The sequence below is a fragment of the Lampetra planeri genome, chromosome 19 (genome assembly GCF_965212315.1).
Source record: "Lampetra planeri chromosome 19, kcLamPlan1.2.h2, whole genome shotgun sequence".
Classification (NCBI taxonomy): Eukaryota; Metazoa; Chordata; class Hyperoartia; order Petromyzontiformes; family Petromyzontidae; genus Lampetra; species Lampetra planeri.
In genome coordinates, this window is record NC_136125.1 from 1557977 (window position 1) to 1583299 (window position 25323).

A 25323-nucleotide genomic window follows, 5' to 3' on the forward strand; every position below is an offset into this window, starting at 1 on the left:
CAGTTACCTTGTGAGTGTATGTGAGTGCCTGTGTAAGCGAGTTCCTGTGTGTGAGTGTTACCGTGCGAGTGAGCGCCAGAGTTAGTGAGTCCCTCTTTGTATGTGAATCACTGTGTAAGTCACTGCTTGAGTACCTATGTATGTGAGTAGCTATGCGAATGAGTACCTGAGTGAGTCACTGTGTGTGTGAGTCACTGTGTGAGTGCCTGTGTGTGAGTCATTGTGTGAGTTATTATGTGAGTGAGTGCCCTAGTGAGTGCTTGTGTGTGTGAATAACTGTGTGAGTCACTGCGCTTAGTGAGTCACTGCGTGAGTCACGATGCGAGTGAGTGCCTGAGTGAGTGCCTGTGTGTGTGAGTCACTGTGTGAATGAGTGGCTGCGCGTTTGAGTCTGCGCTGCTGCTCATGCTGCTGCTGCTCGCCACGCTCTGTGCAATACCGCGGCGCCCCCCACCGCAAGTAGCTGGAGTTGGTTGTCGTGCGCTCTCTCACTCGCGAGTCGAAGCTCACAGAGAGAGAGAGAGCGCGCAGCGCTGCGGCGAGCGAGAGAGAGAGACAAGAGCTAAGCACTATCCGTGGCCCCGTGTCTCTTCCCTCGCTCTCCTCATCCCCGACGCTCACAGTGATGGAAGTGCTCGGAGTGAATGTCGCCTCCGTGTATATCGCAGTCTGCGTCATCTGGATCACGAGGTAAGGGACCACACAGCCCCTCGGGGCATCAGCATCATTACCACCACCACCATCAACCATCATCATCTCGACTTTGTTGTTGTGGTTTACGCGTGCCTTGTGCTTCGGCGATGCCGCTACGCTCAGGTAAGAGCTCGCGCCTGTGTGTGCGGAGCGGCCCATTCTTTTGCGTGTGGGGCGAGCGAGTGGTGTTTCGTTACGGGTCGTGCCCAGCTATGCGATTTTCGGATATTGCCGTTTGCCTCGCTACATCATCTCCAGTGCTGGTGCCAATGGTCGGACTAAAAACGACGCGAGAACAAGGGTTGGTGTCTGTAGAGTGTTGGGGGGGGGGGGGGAATCAACTCACGTCACGCGGCATGCAAAGGTAAAATACGAATGAGTATACAAGTGACTTGCATCGGTTGAACTGTGTTAATATTGACTGCGGCATAATAATGATGCTGTGTTGTACTACCTCAGTTTCATTTCATGCCGAGTCATTACTGGATTGTACAATGCAGCATGATTGCGTTACGAAAACAAATATCCCCGTATAGCCTGAACCGACTGTAGGGGAAAGTGCTGTTAGCGAGCACCTATGGCACATCATGTCCGGCCGCCTTTGTCTCCATCGTGGCGATGTTTACACACCGCATAAGGGACTAATTTGAGGCTGAGTCGAACTAAGGGACGTCCAGGGCCGGTTCAGATAATTGTCATTGATGTTGTCAGTGAGCGGGAATCGAACTCGGTTCGCCGGGTTCGTATCGAAGCGTGCTAACTGCTGCGCCACCGCTCCCCATTAGAACGTTAATACAGTGCATTGTCAGGCATAACGTGGACAATGACGTTCATATGCACGAGTGAAAGTCTATCACTTTGTATATCAATGGTTTTTTTGTATGAATGATTCATGGGATTGGCGGAGTTATTAATTGGATGCGATGCAATTTGCCGGGTTGGGAACGAGAAATGAAAGTTAGCGTCAATTATTGTGAGCGCCGAGGGCAGTTCTTAGGTTAGGGTTAGGGCATGCTGCTGCTGATGATGATACTGTAGTAATAATCCAGCACAGACACACTCACTCACTCAGGCTGTGTGTGCACCAAACGTGCGGATTGTGTGTGTGTAGTATTGGCCACCCACCCCAACATTCTGTTACAGTCGCACCTAAAGCTCCGATGTGCCCGTGCTAATCATGCGTTTGAAAGCTGACGTCCCGTGACTATCAAATAGCTCACTCAGGGCTGTTCTGTTCGTGACGCATAGGAAGGATGGGCCACCGTTGACGGGTTCATTCTGCCTTTTGCCATTCACACTCGAGGCCATTCTCATCTTTAACTTGTCAACACTCTTCGTCCGCCAGCCATGCGCTTCTGCCCGCTTATGAAACCCCGACACGCTCTTTGACAACGCCACGGCGCCCCGCACGGTAAACGCAGCACCGACAAGAAATCCGCTGCGTCGATGAAGCATCGTCGCCAAATGCCATCGCCATGTTCAGTGCTGCTGCTTTCCAGGAAAGCGAAGTGTCTGGAGAAATAAATACTCTGCAGAGCACGAGGGGTGGTGGGGGGTACAGGTAACTGCACACGCAGATGGCAGCAGGGATCGTCTTTGTTTTAAAATAAACAAAAAATATAGTTTTTCACCAGGTAAGGCCCAATGAGCCGTGTCGCTCTTTTTCAAAAGCGACCTGCCCATAAATGAAAGCTAAAGAAAGCGGCTTATTATGTAGACATGTATAGCAGCCAAATACTCTAAACGCACGGAGATAAATCCACGCGGCCACGGGGAGAGATAACGTGCACACTTCAAATATACAGGCATCGTCAGGGTTGGGATCGAACCCACGACCTCCTGCTTACCCAACGAAGTAGATAACATCTTGCCACCGTAGCCAAAATTAAACCACCTCGCAGATAAAGCTGGTGCCCTGAGTGAATTACAGCAGAATATTGTGCCTCTGAGTTGCTTTACAAGGTTACTTTACACTGAAAATACGCGCTGCGATTGACTTATGAATATTTGATCTCAGTGGTCCGGTGTATCACCCCTTCCCACATAGTCTATGTTATTGAGATTTCTCTGATATTAATGTGAATTAATTTATAATTTAGCACTCATTCCACTGGTGTCTTGCGTGCGCTGTTTGCGCCGAGTTTTTGTAGAACTTCGGTGTCGTTTCACGCGCGACTTCCTCTGCGTTGCCTACTTCACGATCGCCGTTGCACCAAGGCAATCCGACTCTGGGTCGTGTGTCACGCACAGCTGCGAAACAAACGCAACATCAGTCTGACGAGTTACGTTGGTAGCAGTGTGAAACCACAGTCCGCTTTGCAAGTCATTAACGGATGTTTTTAGCTGTAAATTATAATACACAGACAGGGCTTAATTTCTCACTCGATATTTTCCAGAACGCTGCTAGGCTGGCTTGAAATAGGGATTGTCAGCGTAAGACACTACCGTTAAACTCAATGCACACCCATCAATCATTCATACACCTATATCATTATACCCTATATTCCCATACTGTTATCCTATAAATGGGTGTATAAATATCATGAGGCTAAAATATGGCGAAATGGATATGGCTGCCAAATAATTATCGCAACATTCCAGCTTAAATGAAGGACTCAATATACGCACAACAGTCACGTGTGTACATTTGATAGGGGGGGGGGCACGTTGGTGGTTTGAGCGTTTCGACTCAAAACTGGGAATTTACGAGAGTTCAAATCTTGGTCAGGAACGAGCTCGGCCTACCATCGCCTCTGGGCTTGGTGGGATGAGTAGACGTGGTCTCTGCCGAAGGAAATTAGAATGTCCTTCTCCTGACGAGAACTGAGAGCAGAGGGGAATACTGCTTACATCATCGTGTGCGTGAGCAGGGAGACACTCAGCCTCACATTAACGGTGAGGAGGGGGGGGCAGAGTCCCTCCAGAGTTGTGGCCACAGAAACAAAACAAGTGCGTTACACAGAGCAGTAAAGTTGCCTTCGCAACCGTACTTCTTGAGGAGGGAGAGAGACATTGAATACAATGGTTTTAAACTTTTATCATCAATGGCTGGATGCCATTTCTGCGTTCTCCGCCCAAAAAAGCGAGTGATGTGTATTTCCGTTCACGGGAGGAGTTTTTGTTGTTAAATTAATCATTCATCAGAACAGTATTGTAGTTGTATTCAAGTTTTGCGATGCTAAATTCTGAATCTTGCAACTCTAAGATAATTGACCTCATTTGGTTTTGTGTGCATTTGTATAATGTTACGTCTTTATTATGTATATAAAAAAATTTCAGTGTTTATGTACCTCTCACGTGTATAAAGACGAGCTATCTTGATATCGTATATCGAGTAACACAGGACAATAGTGAGTAGCAATACACATTTTGTGCAGTATTTAATTTCAAAACTACAGAATATGGATCTCTTCATTATTCCGCATTATATACATCATGTAACTAGATATGTACGGTATGTATGTAAATGGCATGTACATATAATAGTGAATACATACACAATACATATTTTGATGGTGCTTCACTGACTTTAATTGGCAGATTAGTTGGTGATACCGCATACAAATAACTAAACTCCACAAGTTCGCCAATATCACCGTGGTCTTAAAATGACAATGTGTGATGGGTGACGTTTCAGGCAATGGCCCTACTCCACAGAACATCGGCACATAGAGAGGCCAGAGAGATGGAGTGCATGAGAGTTGGAGACTGCATGATTGCACTGAGGGGTCCTTAGAATGTTTTTTATTATGTTTCCTGATGAACAGTTTTAAAATTGGCACGTGAATCGTTACCCGTTCGTAGCGATTGTTACTCAACATCTACAAACGCTTCAATTCTCGATATACCATATGATTATAATCATATATGTGTTCGTGCATAAACGTATTTCTATTCAATGTAAATGTTTACAAATGTTGCTGTCACATTTGCATTACGGGTGACCGTATTGCAGCATCGTATCTGCTTGAATACAGACGGTCCACTTTGTTAAGTACAACATATAAAATAGAATTATTCCATAAAAGTGGGTTCTCACCTGGCTATATAAATGTTGTAGAACAAGGGTCCATTGTACACATTTGTCAGCATGTATTTTTAATGCACAATGCAGTTTGCGGATTCACAATATTTATAACTTCCAATGAAATGCACGTTAAAGGAATTTTTTTTAAAGAAGCGTATTAAGAGTTACCGCGATGTCCCGGGCTTATCGCGGCGCTGAAGGCGTCGTGTTAATCACAATTTGGCGCCCATCCGCCTCCGATTGCAGCCGCAGTTGTGGAGGGCATTCAGCAACCGCGGAGAGCGCCCGTTGACGCCCGCCGATTTATCGCTGAGGCCTCTTACCTCCAGCGGTTAGATCGCCCTGGTGATTTATCGCTTACTTCTGGCTCCGATCTTACTTTGAGCCGCTTCTCTTTGGAATTTTTGTTCCTACCGTTTGCAAGTGAGTTGCGTCAAGTCGATGAACATTTGCATTATTAGTCGTAGTACAGCGTCAACGTTGCTCTCAGATGAATGTCTTATTCTTGTTGTTACTCGTTCTAAATTCTCCTTTCAGAGAAGCCGATGAGGAACCATGACACAGTTGGATTGTTACTTGTTCACTTAAAATGTTATGGTTATGCATTTTTACATTTAAAATTGTATTCACGGAGCATTAAAGTTGGACGGTGTTTCAAGTGCACGTCGTTACTCTTTAATCGGGAAAACATTGTTAGCCTCATATTTATGCTAAGAGGTCTCTAGTCTGTCCAAGACTTAGTGTGTGTGCGTGTGCGAGTCAATTTGATGGTATCAGCTTCTGTACATTGACCAACTATATTTAATTCATCTATCACCTGGGATTGTGTAAACCTCTATTTAAAAATAAATAAACGTAATTTCTTGGCTTTGCTCTGCGTATCTTTAAATGAAGATGCCATCTGTGTGCCGAAAGCGCGCGAGATGGTGCTGACGGGAGGAGCCATGGCTGATGCATACAGATGCCAGATTGCCCATGACCATGTTTGATTTCATTTAAAAGCGGTATTTGTTCAGTAATTTTTTTTCGAAATCGCTTTTTACATTCAACACGTGTTAGCAGCTGTATCACTTTGGTAGACAAACCGTGAACTACATGCAGTGTGTTTACATCTGGCTTTGCATCATGCTGTACCCGTTTCATTTAGTATTTGAACCTGGTATGGGTCGCCAATAGGTTAACTCAGCCTATAATGAGTACTCTGGGGAGAATGTTCCACCACAGCGGCCGGCAGGATTGGTGGTGATCCCACCACTAGCGAGGTGCTCACTAACAGCGTTTGCCTCAAGAGGTGATGTGGGTATTTGAGGATTTGAATGTCTAGTGTGTTTGTGTGAATATGACGTGTTTCACAATGAGGTGATTACCGTATTAGCCTGTACACTGTAATCACAATGTCAAAATCTTATTGGACTTTTTGGAATATGGTGATGCGTGTGTTATTGCTGTTGTGAAGCTTCTACGTACTTACACATCCACAACGATTTTGTCAACCCGCTGCTGGATGAGGACCTCCCCATGCTGTGTGGATTTTGGGGGTTATTTGACCATACTTCACCACTTCTGTCAGTGTGGGTTGGTGAAAGTAGGGGAGCATAGAGGTCAGAGTATAGTAGTACAGTACAACGTTGGATTTTGGTGCACAGAAGCCTCTATAGATTATGTTAAATTTGCGACATTATGTAAATAAAATTATATAAACGTATTCCTTGATGTAAAGTATGCTTACAGTGGTTCCCCTATGGAGACATAAACATGTAGAATTCCCGGCATCGGCTCAAGACGTTCCATGCCCATTTGAGCAGGAGACACTGGTTTATCTTCGAATGCCTACCGCTGATACGTGCACTCTCAGTATAGCACAGGACACAGTACAGCAAGTCACAGGGTTGAGTGGCGGCGCAGTGATTAGCGAACTGCGCTATGACCTAAGCGACCAACGTTCGTCCCCTGCCTAGAGCTAACATCGGTGGCTGGTCAAATCTTAATTAGTCCTGGCCCCCACCCCGCACTGACGAACGTGGTCAAGTATGGTGAAACAACCCTCAGGACCAGAAGGGCATTCGCATGTCTTCATCGAACAAGAGATGTACAAAAGGACTGAATGATATTGTTGCACTGTAATGACACGTGTTTTGTCACCTGCTTATAACCCCGAGCCAGCGATGGGAATTCTGTATTCCTAAAGTGGGGGCGAGTCTATCCAAAGTTCAACTCACTGTTGACTTCCCCGTAAAGTGGTACTTGTTTTATCGACCCCAGAGGGATGGTGGGATGAGTCACTCCCCCACCACCATAATGAGGGTTTAAACTCACAACCGTCCGATTGCATACAGCTCACTTCACCATAAAGCCACCTGGCCGGATTGTGTTTTCGGTGTTGTATATATACAAATGAGGGTCTACAGTCATGACTTGCTGAATGATTGGATGCTGTCTTTGCTTATTCAGCCAAGATGGCTCATTAGCCGCGACGGCGTCGCGAGCCAATAACATCACAATCATCACTCGCATGCTGGACGGTCTGCTGGACGGATACGACTACAGGCTCCGGCCAGGTCTTGGAGGTCAGAGCACGTGCCACACCCAAGCATCGACACAAGAAAAAAGCAAAGGGGAGGTGGGGGGGGATGACCCCCCCAACGTAACCTCACACTTATCAAGTTGCAAATTAATGTATGTTTGTGCGTATGTTGAACTTCTTTCGCACTAAATACAAAAATCAGTTCTAAAGATATGAGTTTTTAGTTTAGAATGATGATGAGAATATTACCATGAAACCTTAATAGGTTTTTGCATCTTACAGATTTGTATCACTCCTTTTCTATTATGTTTGTATTAGACACGTATCTAACCTAAGAGTCTTCAATTCTGAGATACCACAGAGCAAAATACTTACCATGTTCAGTTAGTTAGTGGCTATTCAACACAATGCAACCTTTGGTTCTTTACAGCATAGGGTTACTTTAAAGTTTGGAACGCAGGGAAAAATGTGCTCCAATTTTTCGTATACTTGTTTAAAAAAATCTCTAAATCGGGCCTAGATAAGATATTTAAAGTGATTCAAATCTGTTTTGTTTTCAATGTGACATCACGGGAAAATGTCCGTCAGTTTGTTTTTATACTTTGCAAATATTCAAAAACTTTTATATTAAAATTAAATTCGTACTAAACTGATGCAAATTCATGATAAATATGGAAATGCAATGGTTTTCATTCTAAATTAGTGAATTTGTGAAATGTAGTGCATAAACATTGGACGATATTAAAATGCAATACATTTAAATTCAAAAACATTAAAATATGAAATAAAATCAGAAATTGGGCATAAAAATCAAATCATGTGATATCCAAAATGAATGAAATCTGAAAGTCATCCCAAGGATGCAACATTTTGTGGGTATAATCAGGAAGACGAGATTGTGATGCCTGAGGCAAATCTGTTGAACACTAATGCTTACATCGCTTGAAAAAAAAACACATAGTACACATGTACAAAAATTGTGCACGTGTGTGTGAACACGTGTGTGTTGTGCTACGTTAGTGTAGCGGTTAGAACGCTGCCATCACCAAGGACGATTTTCTGAACCGGTCCTGGGCCACCCTGAGGTCAACTGAGCCTCAAATGAGTACCTGGTGTGATGTGTGAACATCGCCCCTAGGGAGACAAAGGCGGCCGGGCGTGGTGATGGCAAGCACCTATGCGGGCCGTGTCAGCCTGCGTAGGTGCTCGCTAACAGAACTTGCCCCAACAGTCTGTTTCGCCTCGATTCCAGACCTTCATCTTTGCATGTGGTGGGATAGTGATGGTGCAGTGCTCCTCAGCTTGTGTTGCAATACCAGCAATCCTGCCTTTTGTAAGTGACCTTAGCCTGAATCTCTCCTCGATCATCTCAGCTCGAGTTGGCCAGGTATGGCTGTGAGAAGGCCTCCCCGTGTGCAACCCTTGGTGCTCGCTCACAGCCCTTGCCCCGTCAGACTGTGAGGCTAAATTGGGAAGCTTTGTCTTTGTGGGCACGTCTATGTCAATGGCACACCGTCATTCCCGTGAAGAATTACGTCTGATACATTTTTATCTCAAGAGGAAATCAGATTGCATTGGATCACCTGACAGTGAATTGATGGGACTGTGACTTTATCCAGATAAGGTCACACGATGACTGTCTGATCAGATGACGCCCATTGATTACAATTGGCAAAAGCCAATCTTCTGAATGTTAAGAGGGAAAACAATGATGCGTAAACAAATGTGTCGATAGACTCGTAACGTTCACAAAGAGCGCTTCGAGTGTACGTGCATTCCAATCGATTTCAGGATTTTAAACATATGCAAGATGTTTACAAATTAAATGTTAATGTTGCATTTAGGCAAATTAAGAAAATTAGACAAAATACAAATGAGCAATTAGGTGGGTTGGCTTTGGGTGGTGGGTGGGTTTGGGTGGAATTTGGTAGGTGGGTTTGAGTGGATTTGGGTGGGTTGGTGGCTTTGGATTGGTGGGTGGGTGAGTGGGTTTGGGTGGAATTTGGTGGGTGGGTTTGGGTGGAATTGGGATGGAGGGTTTGGGTGGAATTGGGTGGGTTTGGGTGGGTGGGTTTGGGTGGGTGGTTGAGTGGGTGGGTGGGGTGTCGAGAGAGAGAGACAGGCTGGCCAAGCGAGGCCCTGTAGAAAATTGGACGCTAGGGGGCCTCACTTGATTTGCTTTTACGAGCCTACATTTAAAGCTTCAGGTCTCCGTTTTGTTGTTAAAAACAAGTTTTTATTTGCTTTTAGGAGTACATGATGATAGCTTGAAGTTGTTTTAACTGTAAAGGAAAAACTTACATTGCTACCCAAGCTGGGAATTAAGCGCACATCTCTCTTGCGTCAACGGGGATCACCTCGAGCCCCTCTCCTCGCAAGGAAACGGCAGTGGCTCTTTGCAAACGACCACAGTTTATTTGTTTAAATGTTTTCGTCTTTTTTACTATTTTAGTTGTGCTATCGACGTCACATCGTGAAATTTAGTATCAGTTTGAAGCGCTCACGGAACAGTGAACGTTCTGCATATTAAATGACGGGTCTGAGGTGGATTACACATGATCACTTCTGAGATCTCTGCAAATGGCCTTTGTTTATTCACGAACTGGGGGGCAACATTTCCGACATGCCCTGCCACTGTCCAGTGCAGAGCAGTAAAACTGAAATTTAAAAATTCTCAAGAGCTGTAATATTGCTAAATTAGTTGAAAAATGAAACTTCGTATTGTTGTTGGCGAAAACCATCATCTCACGACATGGGAGGACCTGGTTTATCCATGGGTGGCTTAAATACAAATTGGAACCCATGGTTTCAACCGTACTGGTTCCATATTCTGACCCTTGAACTACCTAGACACCCCAGGATTTGTGTTTTGTAAAATACTTACACCTTGTGAAAACAAATTTCCTGGTAAGTTCATTGTTTTTTTACCTTCATGAAAAAAATGCATACAACATACATCTTACATTGATTTATCCCATCGGAGAAAATGTGGATCGAATCCAAATCAGCTCAAAATTGGCCTCAAGAGCTGATCCAACCCCTTTTGGTCGAATCCTGTCAGCCATGCACCAATATGCTACTCTAGATCTGTACGTAAAAAAAAACATGCACCACTTGATCTCAATGAAATTGGACCACCTGGTGAAATAAAAAAAGCATGGCTGACGATCCTAAAAATTGGTAAGGCCTTTATGCAACTGCCCTGTTACTCTGCTACTTAATTTAACATGCCTCTCTGTTTCGTGTGTTTAAGCTGCTACCCTTGTAGGCCTGTGCATTATGTGCTCTCAACACTCGTGCTTTCTGGGTATTTCCCTCGATGCTGTGCGGTGTAAACACGGCACCTTGGCACATGATGTTTTATGCTTTTTGCCCGCTGTTGTCACATCCATAAAGTATATTTTTAGAAGATTTTTAGCAATAAACTGGCAGCCACCGAAATTCCCCAAGGGGAAAAGAATGTGCAATAATTTACATTACTTGACTTCAACGTACAAAATATCGTTGATATAAGAGGGACAAGTTGAGATATGTGCTGTGATGATGATGAAAAATCACATTGTATAATCTGCCCAGTATAATTGGTTAAACATTCTATATGGATAAGAGTAAAATATGTTGTAAAGTTCCATATTGTTTTGGACATGCACTTTTTTTGAACGTGAATGAGTGGCATTAATCACAAAAAACGTAAATTGCGATTGCACAGCTTTATTAAAGGTTCCATATGAAATTATATGAAAATATGACCGATAAAATGTGTGTTACTTAACACGTGTACAATAATATCATCTGCTCTATTTCATCGAGTTCATTGCCTTCTCAGTGGATTCTGACCTGGACAAAGTGAATGGAAATTACATTGCACGTGCGAATTTTGTCATTCATTTTTGTTCATACAGATTCAATAACGGAAGTCAAGACTGACATTTATGTCACAAGTTTCGGGCCCGTTTCTGATACGGAAATGGTAAGTATGGGATGTTGAAATAGAGTAATTACTAATGAACACACACCGATGAAATAATGTTATGTTTTGTAAGTTTCATCTTTAAAGACAATGTTATTTTGCAGACTTGTATAATGCCACTCATTCACGTAATGATGATTATGATGAGTGACCAGGACCTACCTGGTCTCTCCCAGGTGTCCTTGCCCGGAGAGAGGTGCAGACACCCAAGTAGGAAAGCTCGTTGAGCCAGGCCTTGTCCCGGGGGCACTCGACCTGCAGTGCATCAATGTTTAAAATGAACAAAGTTAATCAATAATTTAATTATAAACGAGATTAAACCACGTGTAATGCGATTATTTGTCTTCTTCCACTCTGCACACACATCACAATCTCTTCTGAGTATATCTACAACGTGTTATGGCCATGTTCTGTACTATTCTTCGAAGTTGATTACCGTATCTCGTCAACAAATTCTGAGCATCCTGCACATACACTTGTATTTAAGTCCTGCTGACTCATACAGAAGCAGCTTCTGCCTCAAACATCTTACCTGGTTAAAATAATTCTCACCTAGTTAAAGTAATGAACTTCGTTGTGTAAAATAAAAATCGTCACAAATCACGTCACCTTGCACAACGATTTGTAGAATGTACTATTAAACCAGCGACCTGAGTTCGATTCGTGACCACCACGAACACCAGTGGCCAGTCCTGTGCCCTCACTTTACCAACTCGCATTGACAGACGTGTTGTGAAACAGTGAATCTCCCAACATCTGCAAATCCGATGACTTTCCCCACCCCGTGGGTCACGACAACTTTGATAATATCATCCGTGTGGGCGAAAATCCTTACATCCGCAGCCCAGTAGCTTTCTTGAGGAAGTTCTTTGCCAGCAGTGTCATGGGAGATAATTTTCAGGGCTGCTTCTTTACCCTGTGTGTGCTCAAACACGAGTAATGGGGATCGGTGGTGTAGCGGTTAGTGCTATGCTGCACCTACAAACCCGGTGACCCGAGTTCGATCCCCGCTCATGGCCAACGCCAGTGACGATTATCCGGACTGGGCATGGGCATCACCTATGTCGACTCAACCTCAAATTAGTACCTACTGCAGTGTGTGAACATTGCCACGGCGTGGTGCTGCTTCACCCACCTCCTCGAGTGCCGTTCCGGCCTTCATAGGTGCTACTCGGTAACAGCACTTGCCCCAACAGTCTGGTAAAGGCTATATGGGGGTGGGGGGTGGGGGGATCTGTGTCTTTGTTTCAAACAGGAGTACACCATCGACATGTTTTTCCGACAAAACTGGAAGGATGAGCGGCTGAAGTTCCAGGGGCCCATGGGAGTGCTGCCCCTCAACAACATGATGGCCAGCAAAATTTGGACACCTGACACCTTCTTCTATAACGGGAAGAAGTCTGTGGCCCACAACATGACCACGCCGAACAAGCTGCTCAGGATCATGGAGGATGGCACCCTCTTGTACACCATGAGGTGAGAGTCATGAATTTGTACACCCGCTGCCATGCTGCTGAGATGAGTTCAACGTGCTGTAGCGGGTGCATTGGAGATGTGTGTCCATTGCTTACACCGGCAGTTACAACTTGATGGTAAACTACGCAAACGACAACATCAACAAAAAAACTGACGTTTATTTAAACTTTAATGAAGGATTGTTATTTTTTCTCTCTCATCAGTGGGACATAATGCTAATTTGCTTTAAATTCCTTGAGGCGTTGTAATTATTTTATATGGAGGCCCGTGGTTTGAGGTGAAGTTGATTGATTTCATGGAAACTTCTGGCCGAAATTGTGGCATTAGGGTGGCAGGGCTGTAATGAAATGATGGACCCTGATCATGCTTAAACTGGTCTACATTTGCACGATGAAATACACTTTAAACGTCCATGTGGTTTCCCACTCCAAGAAGCTTGTTTCAGGGCTCATCCCCTGATACAGCTGTGAGCCAATGGTCCAAATTCCACATTTATATGGCAGGGGCGAGTTATTCCATAGGACATCTACTGTTGACTCCACAAAGCGGTACTCAATTTATTGACCCTGGGAGAATAAAGACCAGTTACAAATCCACCAAGATTTAATCTTGCAACCTTCCCCATTGCAAGCCGTGCCCTCTAAAAACAATGCTACCTTTCCAGATCTGATAATGCTTTATGGCTGAACGTTTTAAAATGGTGGCACCGTTATTTTCTAAGCTGCTGGCTAGCCCAGGTAACGATATATATGCACAAACAAAAACATTCCAGTGGTGCTTACAAGCCACTATGATGATTTCTTACAATGTTACGTGAGAATTAGAATGTATTATATAAATACATCTATATTTTATCTGACCTTGTATTTGATAAACAACAGGGCATTCCCTATGCAAAGTCCAAGATTACATTTTGTCCTGGTTGAACTGATGGAACAACACTAAGAGATGCGCCATTAAAGCAATATCCTCATGTATGCAACAATAAAAACCACTATTCGCCACTAAGTGGCAGTGGCATCACCACGGTGCTTGTGCCAGGCTATGTGCACATTAAGGCCACGTGAAGTGTCGAAGCCAGCTGGCAGGAGGTCACGGGTGCAATGGGTTGACTGACTGAGATGACTGACCGATGCACCACATGTGCCCCCTACTGTGTCATGCATGCACGCACATAGGCACAGTCATATTGTCATCATACTAATGACTATTGGCGATCACTGACGTGCTGTGATATATATATACTGTCATTTACGTTTAGCCAAACAATCACAGCACTATATTCTTTGGTTCTTTCGGTAATGTCACGTAGGTATAAAATAAAATAAATCACGACGTTTGAATTGCAACACAAGCAATCATCATCATCAGGTGCGTAAACCACAGCAATAATTTTTTTGTGCTGAAGTGGGAGAGAGCACAGCACTACTCCATACCTTGTTTGCACACTGACGGTGACACGCGGCCATGTCCTTACAAGTTTTGATTACAAATGATTGCGATTGTGTTCTACATAGTAGTTGTGTTCTACATATTTAGGTATCGTGGATAGGTATGCTGCACCTCGTGAGAAATGCACAAATTTAATTATGACAATGAGAAGCCTGGATCAGAGAGATTGACTTTAAAGACGTGAGGTTCATCGTTGAAGCCTCAGTTGGGCTTAACTCAACCGATCATCCTTCTGGGGTCAGTTAAATGAGTATTGTGTTGTCTGTTGGAGGTTGACCTTTAGATAAGCTCGCAACCACCACAAGAATGTGGAGTTTCCACAGTTGACTTAGGACCACCAACACTAAGGATTAGGACACTTTGACTCGTCACACTTCATCTGCTTCAATACGATGGGTTCAGAAAAATAATCCAGTTTCCTTGACCTTGGTAATTGATAGGGGGTGAGTACTTTTATGCATTCCTCTCATTAAAGTGTCTTCTCTCACTTGAATCGGAGTTTTCTCGAACGTATTCACTTTGTTTTTGGAATAACGTGCCCGAGACTTGTGTAGAATTATCCCATAAAGAGCACGTGAGTTGTGACAATTGTTCCATCTCATGGGACTTGTGGTCGTTTGATGCTGCATGGGGTATAATGACATTGGCATGTGGCAGTGTGGACATTTCCACAATTAACAAGGAGGCAGTTGAGTTTAACACCGGTAATGTATACAGGAGCCTATTCGCCTAAAATAATTAATAACACAACACAAATAAATGCATAATGTATTGTTTTGTAAGGGCCAGTGGTGTGTTTTAATTTCGACACAGAGGACATTGCGCATGCAGTGGACCGCACTGCTGCATCCTCCTTCGCGTTCTATGAGCAGGCATTTGTTAACCACACCGCAGATGCGGTGCGGTTAACGAGTCCTCGTAACTGCCTGTTCTTCACCTAACCACGTGACCCACGCACGCTGCAGTTATTTTACATACCAGGGAGGTCACGGTTGCACCGCAAATGCAATGGCATTGTCCGGCATGCCACGTGCACGTCATTTGGATTTTGCCGCCGTTTACATAATGCCGATTTTATTAGGGGGTCACATGTTCGCAGATTCCTGCAGAAGTTGGTGGTTCGGATACAGCAGGCCGCCCTAGTCATGACTGCCGGTGTATTAACCACAAAATGAAAACTGTCATTTGTTTTATTCTACACCTACATCTGTCCAGCCGGTCTCAGAAGAGTTTTAACCTTCAAAAACACTTTCAACGGCTGCATTGAGCAGTGTCACAGAGGCAACAACAATGTCCATCGTTTACCCAGAAAAGCCTTGCTGAGTCTCAAGACTAAAATTTTCAGGAGGATCCTGATACATTCGGATATTTGGTTTCTTGTGGGAGAAACTAAAATTTAACTTTTTATTTTACCAGGTAAGGCCCACTGAGCTGCTATCAAGCTCTTTTTCAGAAGCGACCTGGCTATCATAAATTATGGCTTATCATGTGGAAATGTAGAGCAGCCAAATACTCTATACCCACGTTTCTAAATGTGGAGGGAAAAACCGGGGAACCCAGAGAAAATTCCACGTGACTACAGGGAAAACATACAAAATGCGTCAGGGTTGGGATCGAATTTACGACCTCCTGTATATCAGTCGAGGTAGTAAACATATCGCCACCGTAACACCCGAAATTGGAGTACCTAGAAAAAACCCACCACCACCAGGCACGAGCGAGACAATTCACACACCCTTTCCGTCAGCGGCCCGCGACATTTATAATAAATGTCAGGCTTCAATTTGTTTCCAACAAGTCGCAATACGAACCACTTAGGAACTCGCCTGTTGATCTTCTCAGAAGACGACTCTCATTTGGATGTTGAGTGTCTGAATAAATAAAAATCCTGCCATCACCTTTCTTACAGAAAGTTGGGACTTGAATTTGTTTCGTCACTAGAAGACCTGGGCGTTTTGTTACTGCTTATGACGCTTACTTTGGCTCGTAATGACGAATCCGAGTTGAATTGGTGCAAATGATGAGAGGCAAAAAAGTAATAATTGCATGAGCATCAGAGGCTGACGGTTAAAGTGTGACATTCGTGAATTGGGTGTGATTTATTGTCTTCTGTTAAATTTTGGCAGCCAAAATACACACCTTATGAGACTTTTCAAATTGTCATGGGTTATTAAATGAACTGTTTCCACACTTATCCTTCCAAACGCTGATATGTGCTTGATTGCTTTTCTCATGTCGTTCAAATTCAACCTTGCAGCATGAGCCACATTAACAGGAGTTGCATCAAACGGCTTAGCATTTTAGCGGTCATCATCACAAACACGCTTACGTCCGAATCGCGAACATTCCAACAATTGCGAACATTGCCGTGACGCATACAGCTCTCAACATGCTGCAGCCCTATTCTCAGACAACAACCATTCATATTAGTATCGCACCTTAATAGAGCTAAATCTCAAGTAGGTGAGGGAGAACATCATGGAAGAAGGCGAAATGGGAAGGGGGAGATGAGGGCAGTGGCTATGCGCAGTGGGGGAGAGAGAGAGACACCGCGGCATGTGCCGCGTCCATGCGGGCGGCGCAAATGGTGCCCAAAGAGCCCCCAGGGGCAGTTCCAGGGGCAGCACCGAGTAGTCCCAGGGGCAGCACCGAGTAGTTGCAGGGGCAGGACCAGGTAGTCCCAGGGTCAGCGCAGAGGAGTCTGAGGGGCAGCGCCAAGCAGTACCAGGGGTGGCGCAGAGGAGTCCCAGGGGCAGCACCGAGGAGTCTCAGGGGCAGTTTGAAGGAGTCCGTCCCAGGGGCATCGCAGAGAAGTTCCAGGGGCAGAGCCAAGGAGTGCAAGAGGCATTGCCAGGCAGTCCCCGGGGGAGTGCCGAGGAGTCCCAGGAGCAGTGCCAGGCAGGCCTAGGTGCAGTGCTTGGCAGTACCAGGGGCAGCACCGAGGAGTTCCAGGGGCAGCACCGAGGAGTCCCAGGAGCAATGCCAGGCAGGCCTAGGGGCAGTGCCGAAAAGTTACAGGGGCAGTGCCAGGCAGTCCCAGGGCCAGTGCTAGGCAGTACTAGGTGCAGCACCGAGGAGTCTCAAGGGCAGTGCCAGGCAGTCCCAAGGGCAAGATTTAGGTGTACAAGGGCAGTGCCACGCAGGCCTAGGGGCAGTGCCAGGCAGTCCCAGGGGCAGCGCCGAGGTCTCCCAGGGGCAGCGCCGAGGATTCCCAGGGGCAGCACTGAGAAGTGCCAGTGGCAGCTCCAGGCAATCCCAGGGGTAGTGCCAAGTTCTTCAAGGGGCAGCACCTAGGAGTCCCAAGGGCAGCGCCGAGGAGTGCAAGGGGCATTACCAGGCAGTCCCAGTCGGAGTGCCAAGCAGTCCCAGGGGCAGTGCCAGGTAGTCACAGGGGCAGCACCGAGTAGTCCCCGGGGCAGCACCAGGGATTCCCAGGGGCAGCACCAAATAGTCCCACGGGCCGTGCCGAGAAGTCCCAGGGGCAGCACCGAGGAGTCCAAGGGGCAGTACCAGTCAGTCCCAGGGGCAGCACCGAGGATTCCAAGGGGCACTGCCAGCCAGGCCTCGGGGCCTGGCTGGCCTCGGGGCCTGGCTGGCACGTAGCCAACCGTGCTCATCGGAGGTGTGAGTTTGCATGTTCTCCCTGTGGTCGCGTTGATTTTTCTCCAGGTCCTCTGTTTTTTCCCTCTGTATTTAGAATCACCATCATGCTTTTAGATTGGTGGGCTGCTTATAAATGTCCACGTGAGGATGAGCCACTTCATTGAGCTATCCTTTGTGGCCAGATCGCTTCTGAAAAATAACTAATAGCTAAGTGAGCCTTACCTCGTAAAATGCACTTTTTGTAGCTTAGTTTATATGAGGGGATTGTCAACACCTTTATCAGCGATGATGCATTAGTAAAACAAACATTCAGCGCATTTTCTCTGGTAAACCTCAAATATTCTGGGCCTCAATGTGGGGGAAATCGTCCCCATAGCCTCCCGTTTGGATCCACCCCCTGGCTTGGTGTTGTAGGATGTGAAATTTGCGTGGCTAATTTCTGGTAGCTACGACATTAATGTAGGAGAATAAACCATCACGCGAATTCCGGTCATTATCACAGCGGCTTTTCGCTGGCCATCGAACAAAGATGGTCTATGCATCGCGTGCTTTCAGATGCGCTTGCGCAGCCATCTGGAATGGTCTTCATTCCGATTTTAGGAAGCCACTAGAGCAATGCATCTTCATATCTCGTTTGAAAACTAATTTATATATAATTGCTTTTATTCTTTAGTTTGTTGTCCTTCCCCCGTACTTAAAAATAGCACAAAAGAAGTTCAACATACGTAGCTGCTCGTAGTTTAAAACCACGGCCTCGCTTCCAGCTACACATTGTTCACCCGAGTCACGGCAGCAGGCACACAAGTAAACATCGCTATGCCCCCTGCAGGGTTATTGTTATGCCATTTACTTTCCGTGTACGTGTCCAGTGTGCACATCGTAAGCAGGGGCAGAGCGGTTTTGGAGCTGGCTCTTCTTGTTTTAAAAGTAAGGGTTTGATATATCCACCTTAGCGCCAGGAATGAATGCCTGGCAGAAATCTGTCTGGCTGTCTCATCTCAGCAGGATACGTTTTCTGATGGAAGCAGACAGTGGCACGCTGAAGAGTTGTGATATTCCATCAAATATTACACGTCAAACAACGCGCGATAAATAATGTACGCGTTAAGTTAAACGCACAAATATTTTTGGCCGAAAATTCCAGTAAAAAAATAACGACCCATGGCAACGTCCGTTATATGTCTAGGAAAGCCTCGCTGGGTCTCTGAGACACTTTTAGGAGGGTCATGCGCTGCAATATTTGGCAAAAAAAATGCGGTGCCTATTTTACAGGTGCGCCGATGCACTGCATATAATGCCGATCAATCATTACTCGCGTGGCAAAGCGCTCGGCGTGCCGCGTGCATGCCGAGCCTCATTCCGCCTCGCGGCGGGCGCAGCGTGCGGAGGGGGCGCAGCTAGTGCAGAGTGTGCAACCCACGCAGTGCTTGCAGCATACACACGGCCGCGATGCGCTTAGCCACACTGCGCCACGCGCGGGGCGAGCACTGCAGCCAAGTGGACATATCACCTTCATCATCGCTGCCAAAGGTGTTGACAACCCCTTCATTTAATTGTGTGCACGGATATTGAACTTCTTTCGCACCGTACGTAGCCAACCGTGCTCATCGTAAATGCGGGCGGGGGGGAAGGACAACACACTAGACACAAAAAGCTTTTCGAAAAAAATTATTTTTCCATTGAGATTATTTAAAAGTGCATAGCTCCAGTTGCTTTATAATATCGGGTGGAATAGTGATCCAAGAGGGCCATAGAAGCGTATATGAAAGCACGTGATGACCGCCTTTGTTCAATGGCCAGCCAAAAGCCACTGCGAGGATGAGTGGAGCTCGTGTGGTGGTTTTGCTCCCGGACGAGATCAGGTATTTTTATTTTACCAGGTGAGGCTCACTAAGCTATATTGCTCTTTTCAAAAGGGACGTGGCCAAAAATGACAGCTCAACGAAGTGGTTTATCACATGGAAATTCATAGCAGGCAAATAATCTAAAATCATGTTTCTAAATGTGGAGGGAAAACCCAGAGGACCCAGAGAAATATCCAAGCGACCACGGGAATAACATGCAAACTCCAAATATACAGACGTCAGGCTCGGGATCGAACCCACACCTCCTGTATACCAGACGTGGTAATTAAAATCTCGCCACCATAGGGAGACGTTATCTTAATTATCATTCAGGTGAAATTATCTGTATGGGAGAACTCCTAATCCCCGCTGTGATGTGCAGGACCCATTTCGCGGATCCTGTTATCCCCGTGGGTATATCTTGCTAATTTACTCCACTGATCCACAATAAAGTTTTTTTGTGGGCTGGATTGCATAAATATGTGTTGTTAAATTCTTAGGTTTTTTCGGTAAAGTCACGTAGGTAAAACATCAAAATTAATGAAAATAAAATAAAACAAAAATCACGACGTTTCGGAGGCAACACAAGTCTCCGTCATCAGGTGGGACCGCCACAGCCAGATTAGCAGTCTCCGTCATCAGGTGGGACCGTCACAGCCAGATTAGCAGCTAATCTGGCTGTGACGGTCCCACCTGATGACGGAGACTTGTGTTGCCTCCGAAACGTCGTGATTTTTGTTTTATTTTATTTTCATTAATTTTGATGTTTTACCTACGTGACTTTACCGAAAAAACCTAAGAATATGATTCCTTGCAGTCACGAAAGCTTCAAATCTAGAATGAATGTGTTGTTAAACCCGCCACCATCCGACACAGCCAATTAGTAAGCAATAATTTTGCCTCATGAGGCTGGTTATAATTACTGGCGACACGTCTTACTCGAATTGTAAGTGTTGTAGGTTTAACCTCCAACACACCGGTGCGCTGATCTAGTAACTAATTGGCATGTTTATTTATGTGTCAAACCTTACTAATCGGGTGGTGGGTTTAACGACACATTTCTATTTACGCGAAATAACCCAAAACACCTCTATGGATAATATTGGTGGCGAAATCCAACATGGAAAGCTTACTCTCCACTAACTCGCGCAAAATAAAATTTGCAGATAATTGCGAAGAGAAAGTTTGAGGCACACGACTCCTCTTAACCGTGTAAAACACTGCGGGTAATTGTAAGAAGTCGAGGATAATGGCAGATAATTGGAAGATTAGGGCTGCAGGTTTTCAGGAGTTTTTGCGAACCCTGCAACGACTCGGGTGGATAACTGGGGTTACTTATGAAATGGCCGAGGAAAAGAGTTTTAAATTTCCCAAACACTTTTGTTTGTGCAGTAAGTAATGTCATCTAAGTCCACTTCAATCACGATTCTGACGTGACACCTTGCTGAATGGCTTCGTGAAACTTATTTTGCCAACAGCTGTTTGAGTAGTTGTGTGAATCGCTCCGCTCGTTTTAAGTATATTCGAGTTTAATCTTTGCACGTCGGAATGGTGGACGTAAGACTTTGTGAGAGATCAAATTAACGATACTTACGCGATGATCGGAAGTTAATTTTGGTTAAATGGGTGATTACCCACAGCTAAGATGTGCACACGAACTCCGTTAGATAGTGGCAGGTTGTGTGGCAGCGTAACGTTCCACTCCCGTTTCCATTAACTCTTCCACCATCGTGAGCAGGGTACACTCCCGCCCGATGTGAAGCCATTCCGATGTTTGACTTACAACTCGAATTCATTCCCAGGAAAAATTATTGCAGGTGTTGTTTGCAAAGTGGATTCTGTACTTCCTGTGATTCTAAAAAATGTGTATTTGAATCTAATATAATTGTTATTATCAGAGCATTGCTTTTCCCGTGAAAGGTCAGGTTGAATCTGGGGTGTGGGGTTTGGGGGGGTGTGATTTCCGTGGGTCTTGAATTTGTTTGCAAAGTCTCTCATTCAAGCACTGGCCAAACAGCTCGTGCTGTCGGATTGGGGCTGGCCGTGCGGTCACCAGGATATGGAAGTACAGCAGTGGAACCTCGAATATATCTGTGGAGAGGTGAGAGTGTCACCCTCTCCCGTGCCTCGTGGGTTTTCTCCGGCTTCTCTCGTTTCCTCCCACACGAAGCCAGCCTCGTTATTTGAATTGGCCAAACATTGCAAAGTAACAGGACCCTCATAAAAAAAGAGTTGAGACTCAGTGGGGCTTGCCAAGGCAAAATGCATCCGTATTACTTTCAAGTGCATGTTACACTTCCAGGCAAAATCACCTGTGAAATTATAACATGCAATTATGTGTCAGTATGTGTGTCGGTCGTGGGGGTCTCTTTGACCATACTTTACTACACCGGTCGGTTGTGACTCGGTGAAAGCCTTTCTATTTTATCTCCCCCATTGTAAATTTTGGCGAATCGCTCCCTGCATCAATTCCCCCAGACTGACCCTCCCCTTAAACCCATCAGCATAAATACTGCAGTCATTCGAACATCAACGTTACTCCATACCGTTCCCACTGAGATGCCATCTCCCACGCAGTGAACCAGTCAGAGCCCTTATCTGCCCGGGACATTTAAAATAACAAAAGGCGTATAGAGCTCACAAAGAAGAGGGCGATGCACTTGACTACATTAAACCCTCAACTGTCGGCGTGCGCCTAAGCTGCTGCTAGCTGCTCAGTGCTTAGCATTGCCATGGATAGGGGTCGGCAACCTGCAGGCAACTGCTGCTTCGTGACTTTATTCGCGTGCATTGTGCGACTCTTGAAATATTGAGTTGTTATTTTCTCCTGAATTCGAAAAAAGGCTTATTTGGTATGTTGGTTGCCAACCCCTGGCCATAGACCGTGGTCAAACACCGTGTGACCTCATTTCAGCCAATTGCGAATGGGTAAAAAAATTACAGAAATGCACACCTTGAAATAGTAATTGCGTTTAAGTAATTAAGAAACAATACTTGTATGTAATGGTCACAACCCCCCAAGCTATGTTGACCGTAAAGGCTGTTTGACCATACTCCACGACCATTCTACCCCTTGTAAATAATTCTGACCTTCAGTTGGGGTGGAGCAATCTGTACCTCTCGAGATTATATGAATTGTTACGATTCGGGGGTTCGACCCTGTCGCCTGTATATTTCGAGTTTGCACGTTCTCTCTGTGGTCGCATGGATTTTTCTCCAGGTCCTCCAGTTCCCTCACCCACATTTAGAAACATGCGTTTACAGTATTTAGAGTATTTGGCTGATATACATGTGCATGTGATAAGCGACTTTGTGTAGCATCATATCTGGACAGGTCGCTTCTGAAATATAAGCTAATAGCTCAGTGGGCTTTACCTGAAAAAAATATATTTATATTTTGTGATTTGTTTTCCTTTCCTATATATTGCACTCCTATTGTGTTTTTGTATAGTTTGTTGTTGTAACGTTCGGATTCGCCCCTACTGTACATCTGTGAAAAAGATCTTTATCGCTCAAATTCCTCTAATATAAAGATTCTGAATCATTCCAGAGATCTATCTCAACAATCGCTTCGGTTCTCCCGGTTTAATTGTGCCGAGCGTAGTAGCCTCTCCTGGGGATTGGAAACACGAGAGCCCATCTTTGGGATTCGTAGGCAATTATTTTGTGTGGTGAATTTTTGTTGATTTGCGTAAAATTTGTGTTGCGTCTTTAACAAAATATTAAGAATCCTTTGCCACTCGATTCGATGGCATGCATTGTAAGCTATAAATACAACGGACGTCCATCTTTTAATTTGTGCGTTGTCGCAGCCGTGACCTTTAGGTCTCTCTCTCTTTACAATCACTTCTTAAAGTATTACCAATGCTGACGACAGCTCTATACGCGGCACTGTGTACATTTAAAATGGTTCAAAATGCCTTTCCAAAAGGCTGGCCTGATTACGTGCGAGACTTTGCTCAGCAACCCCATTGTCAGGGGTTGGAAACCTGCGGCTTCGGAGCCGCATGCCAGCTCTTTAAGGACCGCTTCGTCACATTATTCATTAAGAACCACCGTATCGTATTCATCACATGCATTGCGCCTCTTGCAACACTGTAGAGGTGTTCCTTTTTGTACCGAATTCCCCCCCAAAAATGGCTCTTGTTTTTTTGTTTGCTGACCTCCCTGGTTTTTGACATCACCAGCACAGAGATATTGACAGCGAAGGGAAGCCCTCTTATGCTATCTCTGGACCTCTGGGCCCATGCCCACACTGCACGTCGTGGATCATGGCTAACCAACCTTTGATGTCGTATATGTTGCACACTCGAAATGAAGGACGTGGGCAGGTGCTCCAAATCGAGGGCAAGCACATTTATTTATTGTGGTTAATATTAATCTTGGGAAGAACAGCACCGTCACTCTGTAAAATGCAACAACACGTGTGTTACAACCAGCCTTGCTCCCGAGCCGCCATTAACCATGTGACTGGTATATCCGCGCGGTCATTCAATAACCCTGCCAGCCACCTACAGGCCCGACTCAGTCATCACATGCTGCTGTACACACATGCATTGATGCACTGCACAGCACATCAGGACTTTCACAGAACCACACTTTACTCCCTTGCTGCACAAGGATATAATTAAAAGAGTGATCCATTCCTAATGTGCCACATATAATGTCAGCTCTATGGCTGTACTCACTAGCCCGCGTGTCTCGTATGGTCGTCGTTCACGTTGGTTGGTGTGTGCGTGTGTGTGTGGAGCGGTAGTGTAATGGTCAGCACGCTGCGCTACGAACCTGGTAACACGGGTTCGATTCCTGTTCATGGCCAGTACCAGTGACGATTATTTGAACCGGACCTGGGCCCCGCTGAGGTAGACTCAGGCTCAAACAAGTACCCGGTTCGGTGTGTAAACATTGCCACTAGGGAGACAAAGGCGGCCGGGCGTTGTGCTGGCCACCCATTCCCTCGTGTGCCTCTCTAGCTTTCATATTTGCTTGTTAACAGCACCTGCCCCAACAATCTGTGAAAGCTATACGGGGGATCTTTGTCTTTTTTATGTCCCTCACACAGTGGCTGCTATACAGTGAGGGAAAAAAGTATTTGATCCCCTGCTGATTTTGTACGTTTGCCCACTGACAAAGAAATGTTCAGTCTATAATTTTAATGGTAGGTTTATTTGAACAGTGAGAGACAGAATAACAACAACAAAATCCAGGAAAACGCATGTTAAAAATGTTATAAATTGATTTGCATTTTAATGAGGGAAATAAGTATTTGACCCCTCTGCAAAACATGACTAAGTACTTGGTGGCAAGCCCCTTGTTGGCAATCACAGAGGTCAGACGTTTCTTGCAGTTGGCCACCAGGTTTGCACATATCTCAGGAGGGATTTTGTCCCACTCAAACCTTCAGCTCCCTCCACAGATGTTCTATGGGATTAAGGTCTGGAGACTGGCTAGGCCACTCCAGGACCTTAATGTGCTTCTTCTTGAGCCATTCCTTTGTTGCCTTGGCCGTGTGTTTTGGGTCATTGTCATGCTGGAATACCCATCCACGACCCATTTTCAATGCCCTGGCTGAGGGAAGGAGGTTCTCACCCAAGATTTGACGGTACATGGCCCCGTCCATCGTCCCTTTTATGCGGTGAAGTTGTCCTGTCCCCTGAGCAGAAAAACACCCTCAAAGCATAATGTTTCCACCTCCATGTTTGACGGTGGGGATGGTGTTCTTGGGGTCATAAGC

General features: G+C 45.4%; 1 protein-coding gene across 1 annotated transcript in view; it reads left to right on the forward strand.

Moving 5' to 3' along the window:
• The first annotated feature begins 574 nt into the window (after positions 1–574).
• LOC144723906 (gamma-aminobutyric acid receptor subunit alpha-2-like) overlaps positions 575–25323 on the forward strand; it is an 87841-nt gene continuing 63092 nt past the window's right edge. Inside the window, exons 1-4 of the mRNA XM_078602684.1 lie at positions 575–690; positions 7172–7287; positions 11147–11214; positions 12470–12690. Of these exons, the coding sequence (XP_078458810.1) occupies positions 626–690; positions 7172–7287; positions 11147–11214; positions 12470–12690 (470 nt within the window). The 5' untranslated portion in view covers positions 575–625. The remainder of the gene's footprint in view (positions 691–7171; positions 7288–11146; positions 11215–12469; positions 12691–25323) is intronic.